General features: G+C 37.7%; 1 protein-coding gene across 4 annotated transcripts in view; it reads left to right on the top strand.

Moving 5' to 3' along the window:
• Positions 1–678: 678 nt before the first annotated feature.
• Positions 679–14,845, top strand: part of RRP1B (ribosomal RNA processing 1B) — a 47,526-nt gene continuing 33,359 nt past the window's right edge. The window contains exons 1-7 of one of the 4 annotated variants that reach the window (XM_072614832.1): positions 728–1,001; positions 7,479–7,561; positions 9,040–9,097; positions 9,724–9,849; positions 10,411–10,496; positions 10,914–10,975; positions 14,389–14,518. In XM_072614832.1, coding sequence (XP_072470933.1) covers positions 9,813–9,849; positions 10,411–10,496; positions 10,914–10,975; positions 14,389–14,518 — 315 coding nt within the window. In that variant the 5' untranslated portion in view covers positions 728–1,001; positions 7,479–7,561; positions 9,040–9,097; positions 9,724–9,812. Of the gene's footprint in view, positions 1,002–7,478; positions 7,562–9,039; positions 9,098–9,723; positions 9,850–10,410; positions 10,497–10,913; positions 10,976–14,388; positions 14,519–14,845 lie in introns of all 4 variants that reach the window. The other 3 variants (XM_072614831.1, XM_072614829.1, XM_072614830.1) reach the window with 3 other exon arrangements.

The following is a 14,845-nucleotide window of genomic DNA, read 5'->3' as shown; positions in this document are numbered from 1 at the left end:
TTAGTGGTGTACGTTGGTTGCAAAGCATAAAGATTCTTCCTTTGCAATAATGATTTTTTAAAAGAGAAATAAAGTAGTTTAGCAAAACCAGTCAACAAATCTAACAAATCTGAAAGAATATACAATATTCCATAATCAAAGCCCCTCACTTCTGCTATTAAGGAAGGGAACTAGTTTTTTCTTGGTCCAAGGTTTTTAATTATGTTAGCTAGGAATAGGGACTGGACCTATACTTTCATCCGTCTAAGAAATCCCCTAAATTTATAGTTTTAGCTGCCTAAATCGCTGAGAAGTTAATCGACTTGTCCAGGGTCACACAGTATGTGTGTGGCAGGAGGCAGCACTTGAATCTGGGCTATCCAGGGTACCGGGCTGCCTCTCATAGTAGCATGTACGAAGGATGTGAAAGACAAGTGTAATCCGAAATTCAGAAGTCAAGGCAGAGATCAAGGATGTGGCACGTCCCTTTCTGGCATTACAGTGCCATAGGAAGGACGGAGGAGAAATGAGAGCGGGCCGGCGGGGTGGCACAGCGTTAGGAACCTCGGTGCTCGGATCCGGGAAGGGCGCGGATTCAGCCTCGGCCCTCGCGGGTCCTGGGGACCCTGGGGATCCCGCAGTAGCCAGCCTCAGCCCGGCTTCCTCCAGCAGCCCCGAACCGCAGCCACCCCCCTTTATGACGTCATCAGCCCGCGTTCCTTGGAACGTGACGCTCGGTTCCACCGCCCGCTGCTGCTCGGGGCTCATCCGCGGCCTCTGCGCAATTGTGGCTGCAGGAGGAGGCGGCGGCGGCCGGGACTGAGGAGGAGGAGGAGGAGGAGAGCGGCAGCGGTGTGGGAGGGAGAAAGGAAGGGGATGTTCCGGGGGCATCATGGCCCCTGCCATGCAGCCGGCCGAGATCCAGTTTGCCCAGAGACTGGCATCGAACGAGAAGCTGATTCGGGATCGTGCGGCCAAGAAACTGCGCCAGTACATTAGCGTGAAAACTCAGAGAGTGACAGGTAAACCCTGAGGCGGGGGGCGTCCGCCCACCCCGTCTGTCCCCCCGGGGGGCGAGGGAGAAAGGAGGCGGCCGGCAGATTACCCGCCACATGGCTGGCTGCATGGGGTGGGAGGCGGGGGAAGGGACGGGGACCGTGGTAGGAGGGAAAGCACATGGGGCACCAGCGGGGAGGTGCGTGCCCCGCTGCGGCCAGGCGGCACTTGGGAATGGAGAGCTGCTGGTGTGCGCCTCTGCCAGGGGCACCGAGGAACACAGGGATCCTGGCGTCTTAGGATTTTTATTTTATTTTATTTAACTAAAGGCAGCAGTCGTGGCAGCGGAGGAAAAGAGCCCAGCAAGAGATCAGGGGCAGTGGGCAAAGAGACGGGAATTTCCACTATGCACTGGAGATGGGAAAATCAGCTTTGGTTGGCATCAGAAGGGCAAGGGCCAAGGTATTGGGAAGCCAGTTTGGAAAACTGGACTTCTGAAAACAGGGTATTGAGGATAGAATGTTGTGCTAGATAGAGTTGATAGTAAACAGTACAGAGAGAGAGAGAGAGAGAGCCCTTGAAAGCTGACAAAGCTCTCTTACATAATATTATCACATTTGGACCTCCCCTCAGCCGCTGAGCTAGGTGGCAATATATTTATGCCCCTTTTACAAAAGATGACAACAGCTAGTAAATGTCAGAGCCCGTAGCCTACATCTTCCGATCCCGGGTTTATGGCGTTTTCTACCACTCTACAGAGCTTTACATATATATCTGTATTCCAAGAAAACAGCTACTTTTTACAGTATATTTTGTTTATGCATCACACAGACACATCACTAGGGTGACTCCAAGCTGATAAGTTTTTTGGCTTTAAGAATTCTCAAAAACTATGTATGAAAGTCATGGAGGTGCTGTAATCTCTGTCTCTGTCCCTATGCGTCATCCACTGAGATAAGGAATTCCTAATCCTTGAAGTATTAACATAAATACATTCTTTTATGTCAGTATTAAGATCATTAACTTAAATTGCCTTCCTGTAGCAGATGGGTAGTGTATTTTTTTTTTGGAGCAGGTATAAGTTGTGAACTAATTATAAGCATAAGATCTTAGATTTAGAACTCAGAGAGTGAATTAGAGTCGATCAAGTCCAGCCCCTTTGAGTTAACTGAAAAGCACAGAGAAAACAAGTCACTAACCCAGTCTCTCAACTAGAAAGTGTGTGAGATTGAATTAGAATCTTCTTGACTCCAGTACCTACCTGCTGTGTCTGGTTGCCTCCCCACATTATGATTTGGTTGGACCTTACTTCTGTCTCTTCACCTGGTTTCCTGTTGGAAACCCTTCTCTTCTTTTAATTTTTGTTTGTACCATTTCTTTGAATTCCTTTAAGAAAGAACTATTGACAGGAAAGATAAAAGACTTCCCAGAAAAAGAAAAACAGGCTAAAAGGAAGGTCACATGTTCTTATGGATGTAACACTGGAGTAGGGTCAGGAAATTGGAGCTTTGCTTCTAATTTTACTGACATATGAAGCTTGGAAAAGTTATTTGGGATAATAAACCAAAAAGATATCATTTCCTGAAGTTTCTTGAAAGCAGGAACCCTTCCATTTATTTGTATGTTATCCTTTAGTGCCTAGCATGCTGCTTTTTACTAGATATGTTTGCCCTCACTTGTTCTTCTATCCCCACTGTAACAATTGTCCCATATCTTTTCTGCCTTTTGTGACTAAATTCCTTCAGAAGACCATCTACGATAGGTATCTCACTTTCTTTCTTCTTGCTCTCCTCTTAATTTTCTGCATTCTGACTTCTGACCTCATCATTCAACTAAAACTACTCTTTCCAAAATTACCAGTGATCTCTGACAAAGAAAGATCTGCCAAATCCAGTGGTCTTTCTCGTTTCTCATCCTTCTTGACTTCTCTTTAGCCTTTGACACTTGATCACTCTCTTTTTGATAGTGTTTTCTAGATTTTTAGGATTCTGTTCTTCTGGTTCTCCTTCTACTTATCTGACCACTCCTCCTCAGTTTCCTTTGCTGAATCCTCATCCAGGTCACACCTTCTTCTTGTAGGTGTCTCCCTAAGGATTCTGTCCTGGGTTTTCTTCTCTTCTGTCTCTATACTACTTCACTTGGTAATCTCAACAGTTCCCATGGATTCAGTTATCTTTTGTATGCTGATGATCTCAAATCTACTTATCACATCTCCAGATGCATATTACACAACTCAAACTGGATAGCCTGTAGACATCTGAAACCCAACATGTCCAAAGTGGAGCACATTGTTTCCCTGTAAACTCTGGCTTCCCACACCACCCCCAATACCATTTTCTTAGTTCCCGAGTTTCACAACCTAGGTGTCATCCTCAACTCCTCACTATCTCTAACACACACAACCCCCACCCCCAATATTCAGTCTTTTAATAAGGCTTTTGCCTTTACAGCATCTTTTGAAAGCTCCACTTTCTCTTTTCTGATACTGCCACCACCCCAATGAACTTGTGTTATCGAAGCCTCCCTCAGCACAGTTAAGGATAATTGGCCATCAAGACAAGAAATTATTATCATAGATGTTTAAAAAAAAAACCCAAAACTTTTAACATATTTTGAGTGTCCAACATCTGATCTGATGTTTCCTGATGATGGTCAGGTTTCCTGACCTGCCACCACAATTGTAGGACTAGGTCTACAAATGAGTATTCTTTGAATTCATATATAGGATAAGGAGGGATGACATGTGAACCTGATGTTAATGTTATATACAGTTTACTCATTCATTCAATACTCTGATAATAGTAATATTTCAGTAATTTGGTAATTTCACTGTTAAGCTGTTGTTCACCCAAATTTTTATCCTCTAGACAAAGATTATCACCTCCCAAAAGTGATAGGATATAAATGTTCTTTTATATTGATTGGTCTGTTATAGAACCAGTAGTGATAATAAATGGGATTCGTAATTATAATCACAGTGGGGATAAATGGGATAGATCCCAACTTATGATGGACCCAGAGATATGTTTTCATTTCATTGTGAGAATGACTGTTCCATTTTATCATTTCAAAGCATGCCAGCATTTAGAACATTATTAGGTAAATAAAATTATGTTAAATTCATATCTATTAAATAATCTTTACCTATAAAGACTTAATATCAAATAATTTGAAAGAAAATGGTTTGCATAACATTTTACTTTACTTTTCTGAACCTGTTTTTTTTTACAACTGAAATAAATACTACGCATTTCAGAAAACACTTCAGAAGTGAACTTTGTTTTCACAGAATTCCCATAAAGTAAAAAACAGTTGAAAAAACCAAGACATAGATATGAAATGATTTGAGTACTTGTACACTTAAGTCCCTTTCTTGCCAATGGCCAAAATCTAGTCCCATTCTGTTGTTCAGTTGAAATTATTGGGATAGGATCAAGACCTGTGGTTTCATTAATATCAGGAACTCCCAGTTGAGGAAACTCCATCAACCAGTCCAGCATCTTCTCTGCAATTTAGAGGCATAGAGAGTTGCCTAGGGTATTGAGAGACTAAATGATTGACTTTCCTAGGGTCACACCAACTGTATGTCAAGTCTTAACTGCCTTCATGGTTAACTCTCTATAGCCCATGATGCTTCCCACCAAAAAGAGAATAGTACTTCAGATTAAATATGTCTCTTTATCTGGATGTAAATCATTGCTGGAACTGCATTTTAATTTCATTATTTTTTATTGTAATATGGGTGTTTTTCTTTTAGAACAATCTTTCATACACAAAATGTAATGGACCAAAAATACTAAATTGTATCTTAGCTTTGTGTGATTTAAAATGGTAATTTTGTTTTCTTTAAAGATGAGAGCATATCTTGAATTCCTGACTCACCCATACAATTTTTGAACCAAGTCTACAAATGAGTATTTTTTGCATTTGTGTATAGGATAAGAAGAAATGTGTGTAAGGAACTTTTTCATTTTTTTAATGAAGTGATAAAAGCACAGCCCATAATCTCACTCCTGATATTCCCTCTAAAGAAACTTTCACCATGTTTACCTATAATGGAAAGACATTGAATTATCTTATAGTTGAAAGGAGCCTTAGAAGTCATTTGGCTCAACTTCATTATTTTACAGATGAGGAAATTGAAATCCTCTTACTCTCATTTACCTTTGGAGCTGATGAACTGCCAAAAGAGCTTCCTCTTTAAATGTCCTTTCCAGGTGTGAAGATAGTTTGGTTAGACAGCTTTCATTTCCCTAAATTACGCACTTGCCACCTACATACCTCCCTTTTCTTATAGATTCTTTTTGCTGTTTCTTAGATATAATTTCTCTGCCTTCACCACTTCTCCCCCTCTCTATGGAAATTAGACATCTTTCAAGGCCAAACCCCAGAGGAAGTCACTTTTAACACCTCTGAGCCTCAGTGTCCTCATGTATAAAATGAAAATAGTAATATTTGAAATACCTCATAGAGTTGTTATGAGGAAAACATTTTATAAATCTTATTAAAATGTTCTAGAAAATGTAAGTTATTTTAGTCCCCTGCTTTGTGGACTACTATGACCCTTGTCTCAATTTTTGTTATTTCCAAACCTTTCATCTTGATACTGCCTCAGAAGGGGCTTGGTTTAGAGCACTATGTGGCAGTATTGCCTTATTGGAACAGAGTATGAATCCTCTAAAATTAATCTAGTTATTTTTTGATTCATTCAACTAATTGAGTGCCTACTATGTGTAAGATACCATGCCAACTTCAATTGTACAATTGCTAATGAAAGGTCCTACAGCTTGAAGGAAGAATAAATTTTGGTATGGCATCTTCCTCATTTTTCAGCAGTATTTGCTTCATTTTACAACTGTGCTCTGATTTTTTTAAATGCACGAGATGAGTCTACCCCCAAAGAAAGCAAATGCTCCTCTCCTGTGAATATGTAAAATTGTTGCAAATTATGAAAGAAATGAATCACCAGAAAGCTAGGGTAATATCACTTTTTGAATACAGTAAACAAGCTTGAGTGCAGGAAAGGATTTGAATGAAGTCACATGTGTTGCATGGGTATTTTTTATTCTTTAGAATATTAGTAATACTTCTTTAATCCCTAATGTGTTTGCTATCATCCATTAGATCCTGCTTTTGGTACCCCCAAAAGGTTTATCTTGTTATCCTTTAATGAAATTTTGATATATTATCATATACAGAATATATAAAGATTTTAAATGCAGCAAGGATTACATTTGCTGTTTGGTTATTTAGTAACCACCTTTAGAAAAATTCAGGACTACGTAGTATTTCCTATATTTACAGTAAATTTTATTTTCCCATTGGTAATATTATTGATAAGATTTTAACCACAAGAAGAGAGAAAATAGTTACTTACCATCTAACAATTTTTAAATAGTATATATCAGTTATATTGTTAGTGAGAAGAGGGAAGTTAGTGTTTTTTGGATGAAAAAGTCAGTTAATGATGGGGAAGGATTAAATATGTGATCATCATAGAAAGCAAGTATTAGGGAAAAAACCTTGGAAGTCATTTTATGCAGCTACCCATCTAAATAAATAGATTCTATTTTCATCATCCTCAATAAACTTGCCACAGGACAGAGAACTCACCACACCCCATAAAGCAGTCCTATTCCATTTTGCAATAGCTTTGATTATTTTTTTTATTTGTTCATTTATTTTTAGTTTTCAACATTTGCTTTTATAAGATTTGAAGTTCTAGATTTCCCCTCTCCCTCCACTTCCCTTTCTGCATGCAATCTGATATAGGCTATACATATATGATCATATTAAACATATTTCCACAGTAGTTGTGTTGCAAAGAAGAATCAGAACCAAAGGGAAAAACTATGAGAAAGAAAAAAATCAAAAAAGAAAGTAGTATGCTTCAGTCTGCATTCAGACCCCATGGTTCTTTTACTGGATTAGATAGCATTTTCTACCATGAGCCTTTTGGAATTATTTTAGATTTTTGAATTGCTCAGAAAAGCTAAGTTACTGTTGTGGTGTACGTTGGTTTCCTGATTCTGCTTACTTCACTTAGTATCAGATTGTTCATGCAAGTCTTTCCAGATTTTTCTGAAGTTGGCCTGCTCATCATTTCTTACGGAACAATAGTATTCCATTACATTCATATACCACAACTTGCTCAGCCATTCCCCGGTTGATGGACATCCCCTCAATTTCCAATTCTTTGCCGCCACAAAAAGAAATAGCTTTGATTTTCTAGAAGCTCTTATGTTGAACCAAAATCTATTTTCCTATAGGTTCTATCCATTTGGTATTAGAACTCCTTTCTGTAGCCAAGCAAAATAAATCTGAATTCTTTCCCCCATGTTCCCAAAGCAATGAAAATAAAATTCATAACACCCATAGATATGTTCTATAGGTCTTATCTACCTGATACATATTTTACTTTTATTCAGTTATTACTTCCTATTTTTAGAAAAGAAATGTGTACATTTCCCAATATGAATTTTGTGGGGTTTTTTATGCTCTAGGTGGTTTCAGTCAAGAAGAACTATTAAAAATATGGAAAGGACTTTTTTATTGCATGTGGATGCAAGATGAATCTCTCCTACAGGTAAGACCATTTACTTTGAGCTACCTTACCAAAAAAACTTTTAAAATCAAAATTAACAACCCTGTAAGGTAGGTAGAAAAGATTCCCAGTTTGGTTAGTTAGACATTAGGATAATTGCCATCTACTTCACAGGATTGTTGTGAAGTAAATAACTTAAAGTCATGTATTAATGTGGGCCATTATTACTATTCAGAAAACCTTAGGATCATAGCTGGAAGGTGTTGGAAGCTATTAAATCCAATCTTCTCATTTTACATATGAGGCAACTGAGGATCAAAGAGGTTAATTGATGTGCCCAGGATAAACTAGGGTAGCCAAGTATCTTCAGGGGAATTCTAGTATTCTCTCCAATAATCCACACTGCCTCAGAAAGGGCAAAGGGGTCAAGTTACCTTAAAATGAAAGATGCCCATAAATTTTAGATATATCTTCAATCATAATTCAATGAGTTTTGTTTTATGAGTTTCAGCGGACAAGATACTTCTCATTGTTCACTTTAAATATGAGTGTTCATTGATCCTGTCACTTAGGAAATAAAGGAGTACTACTTTAGATTTTAATGTATAACCTTTAACATAGCTGCTTTCTCTAGAGCACATAACAATTTGGACTTGTTTACTGATTTTTACTGTTATGAACTTGCTGCAGGTAGGATAATTGTGTAAATTGTTTTTTACTTGCATTGAAGATTGGTAAAACATTAGGTTTAATAGAAGCAAGAACATTTGAAAGTAGATCTAGAACCAAACTTGAGATCAGAAAAGCTCATAGATATCTCATTAAAATGAATAAGATTTGCTTTCTCCTCCAATGAGCAGATTTTCTTCTTTTTTAATATTTTTTTCCACACAAATGTCCCCTGACTGGATCCTTTAAACCATGTTTGTAGCTCATGATAAAACTAATACATGTGCTGTACTATTTTCCTCCTGATAGTAGGAAGAGTCTTAAACTGATGCTTCTCAGTTCCATGTGGGTCACAATTTACATTTATCATTCTACTTTGTCTTCATTTGTCTAAAATCACAGATTAAGTCAATAGTGGAGGGGGAGAATTTTTTCATATATAGTTTTGTTGTACTTTTCATTATTGGATCCTGTTGTAAGCATCAGTGTTTTTTAATTATTTGACTTTTTTTTAAAAATCACAATATAAATATTAATTCCTGTGCTTGAAGAAAGAAACTGACTACTGATTTATGTATAGTATAGATCAGCTACAGGGACAGATAGAGAATATTTTCCTACATGCTGCTTAAACAGCACCTCAGAGACATATATTCTGGCATTTTGCATCCATGGAAATGTGGTTTTTCATATATGATATGCAAACACTCATTATACATATTTTATATTAGATATTATGTTGAGAACGGGAGGCTCAGCAGGTTTGAGAGGAGGGCACAGGCCATTATGTTGTCACTATGCATTGTTACCACACATTAACACCAACACTTTTCTCATCTTCACCTTTACAGGAGGAATTAGCTGATACCATTTCCCAACTCATCCATGTTATTAACAACTTGGAGGCTCGTAAGTCTTTATTTAGTTTTGGGTGACATAGTTGGTCATTGTTCTTCTCTTTCTCTACTTTCCTTTAAAGTTTTGGTCTTTACCTTTAGGACTTAGGGCAAGTGTATAATGTACGATTTCTGCATAAGGTCGGTTTTTAACGTTTTTGACGTTATGAGGACACAGGCTTCTGAGTAACTACATGCAGACATTGCAAATATCCATTTAAATGTAGTGCTGTTTTAACGAATAACTATTCAATGACTAAAAAGGCTGAAGTACTTTAACAGGCACATTTATATAGCTGTATGTACATATTCACATATTTGAGAGAACCTTTTTGAATGGCCAAATGGACCTTTCTCAAGTTCAGAGAACTGTTTAAAGTTAATGAAAACAAATTGAAGTAATAATACATTTTGGAAGATGGCTCTTAATAATAGAACTGAATTTTAAAAGTGATGAGCATGTCAAGGATATGTCTGAAACATTTAAGCTTTTGCCCTGAGCCCATAAAAAAAGAAAGAGAATAGTTAGTTTGTTCTGTTTTAACAAGTCAGACCTAATGATTCTAATGGCTTTGTAACCCAAAGTAGCTTTCTGAACTTGAATTATATTCAGCCAGTAATAAAGGCAAATTTCTACAGAGAACTACATGCACAGAGAATGATCACTTCACTTTCAAGTGGAAAAAAGCAGCTCTAAGTTGAGTACCAATTGAATTTTGAGAAGATAAATGCCTAGCACAGTTCCTGGCACATGCCTTGTGCTAAGTAAGTGCTTGTTGATTGATAAAATGTTTTGTGCTTTTGCCCACCCAACTAACATACAATATGGGATGAAAATGTATGGGTAGATCTTGCAGAGTCTTTAAGGATATTCATAAAAATAAGTGATTTTTAATTAATTGTGAATGTAGGCATAAGTTTAAAAGGCCTATGAATATGGATGAGAAAAAAGTTAAATCTTAATTTGGAGGGGGGTAGGCAAGGATGTGTTATGTGCCTACAATGTGCCAGTGTTAAACACTTTACAAATATCACCTTAGTCATACATAAAGAACAATGTGTTCCTAGAGGATTCTGCTTATTAAAACATAACTTCCATATGTTTCCTATTATAAAATCATGTTTTCTTTTTTCTAAAAAGAAATTATTGGCCCTGTTTAGCATATTTTTTTTATTTCAGGTTGACTGAAAAGAATCATTTATATAAGCATTAGTCTAATTGGTACATTACTCTGAATGTGTTTCTACATATTCATATGTTGTTTGTAAGATAGCATAATGCATTATATTGGGAATCAGATGTTCAGGTAATTTTGTTCACTCTAGAACACCTATTCATCCAAACCTTTTGGAAAACCATGAATCGAGAATGGAAAGGAATAGATCAGCAACGTCTAGACAAATATTATATGGTAAGAGCTTAGATTGTTTTTTGTTTCGTTTTATTTTTGGTGGTATAACATTCTGAGACACAAAATCTCTGGTTAGGGAAAATACTCAGAAACTTAAATTAGCCAACAAAGACCATTCCAAGTACAAGGACAAAATGTAAAATGAACAAACATAAAAATTAAAGTTATAGAAATAGAAAAGTTCATCTTTAGCCATTATTTGCTTGTATATTTTGAAAAATCAAGGTTTGTTTCACTTCTGTGCTATTGTAAAAAGAAGATTTGGGAAATACGACTTTGGTACCATATTACCTGGGGGTTGCATTTGGTTATAGTATAAGCCATCAGCATCTGGGCTGCAGCAATTGTATCACTACCCTTCCACTGAACTAGTTGGAAATGTATACTTTCTTGTGTAACAAACTTTTTTGTCTTTAGCTAATTCGTTTGGTCCTAAGACAGTCCTTTGAAGTGCTGAAGAGAAATGGTTGGGATGAAAGGTTAGTAATCCACAGGATTTAATCACAGCACAGTATTTTGCACTGAGTAGTCAATTAATAAACAGTTATTGAATGACTTTATTAATAACAAACTTTAAGATCATGGATTTACTTAACGCTTCAATCAACTAGTAAAGTATTTGAATATCAAACACGGTGCTAAAGACATTTTATGGTTTAAAAGAAGCATATTGCAGTACTTGTCCATATAGGACTTGAGATCCAGTTACAGAACGAGACATAAATGAAAGTTAATTGAGGGCAGCGAGGTGGTGCAGTGGACAGACATTAAGCCCTGTAGTCGGGGGATCTGAGTTCAAATCCGGCCTCAGTTGTTTGTTAGCTGTGTGACTGTGGGCAAGTCACTTAATCCTGATTGCCTCAAAAAAAAAAATACACACAAGTTAATTACAAAATAGTAGTGCATACTAATAGGAAGTTCTAATTTGTGTAGTACATTTATTAAATAATAGAAATATTTAATGAGGTTCTGATGATACAGTATGGAAAAAAGTACAAAAGGAATTAGGGCAGGGATCAACGTGGTCTGGTAGAGAAGATTCCATACAGTAGGTGGGACTTGAGGTGGCCCTTTCAGGATGAATATGAAAAACATAAATGTTCCAGGGAAAAGAATGCACGAGAGCACAGAATAAGCAGAAATACATAATGGACTTGGGGTGCAGTGGGGAAGATAGTAAGAAGAGTCTCTTTGTATTTTTAATTCAGTTTTTTTCTTTGTCCAAATTCTCCTAATTTTTATTTAATTTTGGTTATTTTGCACTTATTATAGGATCATAGATTTATAGCTAGAAAGGATCTCATGTCAGATTTTACAGATAGGAAAATGAAGTTCAAACAAGTTAAGCAAGTTACTCAAATTCCCACAAGTAATAGGTCACAGAGCTGGGAGTATAATCCAGATCCTCTGACTGTCAGCAGTCGTTGAGATAATGTCAGTGTCGTGAGATAAAATTAAATTTTTTTCTTTGTGTTTTGGAGCCCAAATATAATCATCGGTATTCATATAACTCCTGAATTAAGAACACTTGAATTATGAACTCACACAAAGGTATTTGAATGAAGAACACTTGGATTATGAATAACTCATGAGGGCACAGTTTATTTTCGCAAACCCAAATTCAACCTTAAGCCAACAAATGCCCTCCTTTACTCTTATGTGCTCTTTGCTATTGGGGCTCCTTTGCCCCTACTCAGCCTACACATTGGCTACAAGAACTGCTGGTGCAGGGAGTCTTTACAGGAGGCCAGTGCTGTGTGGTTCTGCTGGACCACTCAGAACATCTACCTGGATCAGCACTCCTATGCCACTTTACACGACAACCAGTGTACCAGATTAAAGATTAAAGGACACAACAAAGAAAACTAGAGTGGAAAGAAACCTTCAGAGGGAAACTACAAGAAAAATCAGAGCAAAGGACCCAAAAAAAAGCCCCAATGCACAAAATAAGTAAATCACAGGATTCCAGTTAGAAGAAATCTCCAACACAAATATATGCAAAATATATCTCCAAAATAGAAAGGTTCATCTCCAGAAAAGGATGGACTAATAGTCTATCCAACCTTTGCTCAAAGACATCCAGTGAGGTGAACTTTGTGGGTACCAGGAGTACCCCATGCACTGTTCAGATTTCTCTGTTTACAAAAAAAGGTAGTGTGGTATCTTGGAAGCAGCCCTGATCTAAGACTCGGGAAATCTGAGTTAATATCTCAGGTGTTAGCTGTGTTCCTCCAGAGCTAAGGCAAGTCACTTGGCCTTTCCAGGTTTCAGTTAAAAAAAAAACTGAGCAAGTGTTCTGTAAACCTCAGAGTCTCTATGTGTGTGTCAAGCTCAATCTGTCCTGAGCTTTACTCCCACTTACTCAAACTGAATGTCCTTGAGGCATCTTAAACTCAACATGTCCAGAACTTGTTTTTCTCCCCAGACTCCCCTATTTGAAATTTTTCTGCTTCTGTACAAGGCACCACACCATCCTTCTAATCTCTGAGCTTTGTAACTTTGGCATTATCCTTGACTTCTCACTTGCCCCCACCCCCTCTTCAACCCCACATATCCAGTCATTTGCTAAATCTTACCCCTTCTGTTTCCACAACATCTTTGGCATCTGACCTGACCCCCATTTTACTAAAACAACTACACCTTATTTCAGGTCCTCATCACCTCTCACTTAGACTGCTGCAGTGATCTCCCTGCCTCAAGTTTCTCACCTTTCCAGGCCATACTACCTGCTGTTTACAAAGTGATTTTCCTGAGGCATAGATTTGATCATATGTCTCCCCTGCTAAACTAACTCCAGTGGCTTGTTGTTGCTTCTAGGATAAAATATAAAGTATGCCATTTAGCCATTAAAACCCTATACTAAGGGCAGCTAGGTAGCACAGTAGGTAGAGCACTGGCCCTGGAGTCAGGAGGACTTGAGTTCAAATGTGGCCTCAGACCTAATCACTAACTGTATGACCTGGGCAAGTCACTCAACCCCAATTACTCCCTCCCCCCCAAAAAAACCCTAAACCCTGTACAGCAGGTGGCACTTAAGATGTCAGAGAGAAAAGAGAAGGCCTAGCTCAGCCCTGACACCCAACTTCCTCAAGATCTTCCAAAGATCTAGAGAATGCACAAGACTGAATTCTAATTGGGAAAGCCAAGAAGTCACAGTGAATCATTTTTCCAGCCCAAGGCAGCTTAAGTAGAAAGACATTGAGGGAGGAGTCTATAAAAATCTGTAAGCAAAGCCTCGAACAAAAATGCATTTTGAATGTAAGTCCAACAAGCATTCCTAGAAGAGTTAAAAGAATGAATTAAAAATATTTTAAAATCCAAATGAAAGCTGTAGAGGAAAGAATGGGAAATGAGCTTGGGAAGAAAAATGTGAAAAGAAAATTAACAGCTAGGTAAAAAGTCTTATGCTGCTTTGCCTCAACCAGTCTTTCCAGTCTTATTGGCCATTGCTCCCTTTCCTGCCCCCGTGATCCAGCCAAACTTGCCTCTCTGTACCTCAGACGTGACAGTCCATTTCCTTTCTCCATTTCATTGTATTGACTGTTCTTCATACCTGGAACACACTCATTCCTAGATTCCCCTTCTTCCTATAAAATGCATCTCAGTCACCATCTTCCACATGAAGCCTTTCTTAATCCCTTCAGTTACTAATGTCCTCCCTCCAAAACTACCTTATAAATACTTTGTATTTATACATTTGTGTTTGTTAACATATTTAACATGATGCCTAGAACGTAGTACTTAATAAATACTTGTTAATTGATTGAAATATGAGTTGTTACAGTTGTTACTAAAAAGAAAATACTAACACTGAGCTGTTTGACAACTATTTTCGCCTTTTACCTATTACACATATAATCATGGAGAAATAATTATGCTTTTTTTTCACTAGCCGGATCAAGCTTTTTCTGGATGTCTTAATGAAGGAAATTCTGCACCCTGAGAGCAATTCTCCTAATGGAGTGAAATTTCACTTCATTGACATCTACCTAGATGAACTAGCAAAAGTGGGAGCGAAAGAGGTAAGGCCAGTATCTTATCTTGTTTGTGGTTTGTGTTGCTGGTCAGACAACTATATTAGCCACTCAGGTAGCTGCACTAACCTGATATATTTTTAAAGTTACATTAATTTATATTTATATGATACTGCCCTTTAAGAAATGAAGTTTTTCTCTGGAATTAACCTAGAAGTAACCTAGTTTCTTAAAATCTCCATTCATGGCATAACATTGATAACCCAGAGAGCTGGGTTTTGAAACTTGCTGGCGAGGAGAAGATCAAGTACTTGATAGGTCAGAATTTCTCTAGTCCCTGGCTTTGAATATTGGAGCCGTGGCACGGTAACTAAA

The sequence above is a fragment of the Notamacropus eugenii genome, chromosome 5, assembly GCF_028372415.1.
Source record: "Notamacropus eugenii isolate mMacEug1 chromosome 5, mMacEug1.pri_v2, whole genome shotgun sequence".
NCBI classification, from domain to species: Eukaryota; Metazoa; Chordata; class Mammalia; order Diprotodontia; family Macropodidae; genus Notamacropus; species Notamacropus eugenii.
Note: the sequence above shows the minus strand (reverse complement) of the source record. Positions and strands in the feature narration are given on the sequence as shown.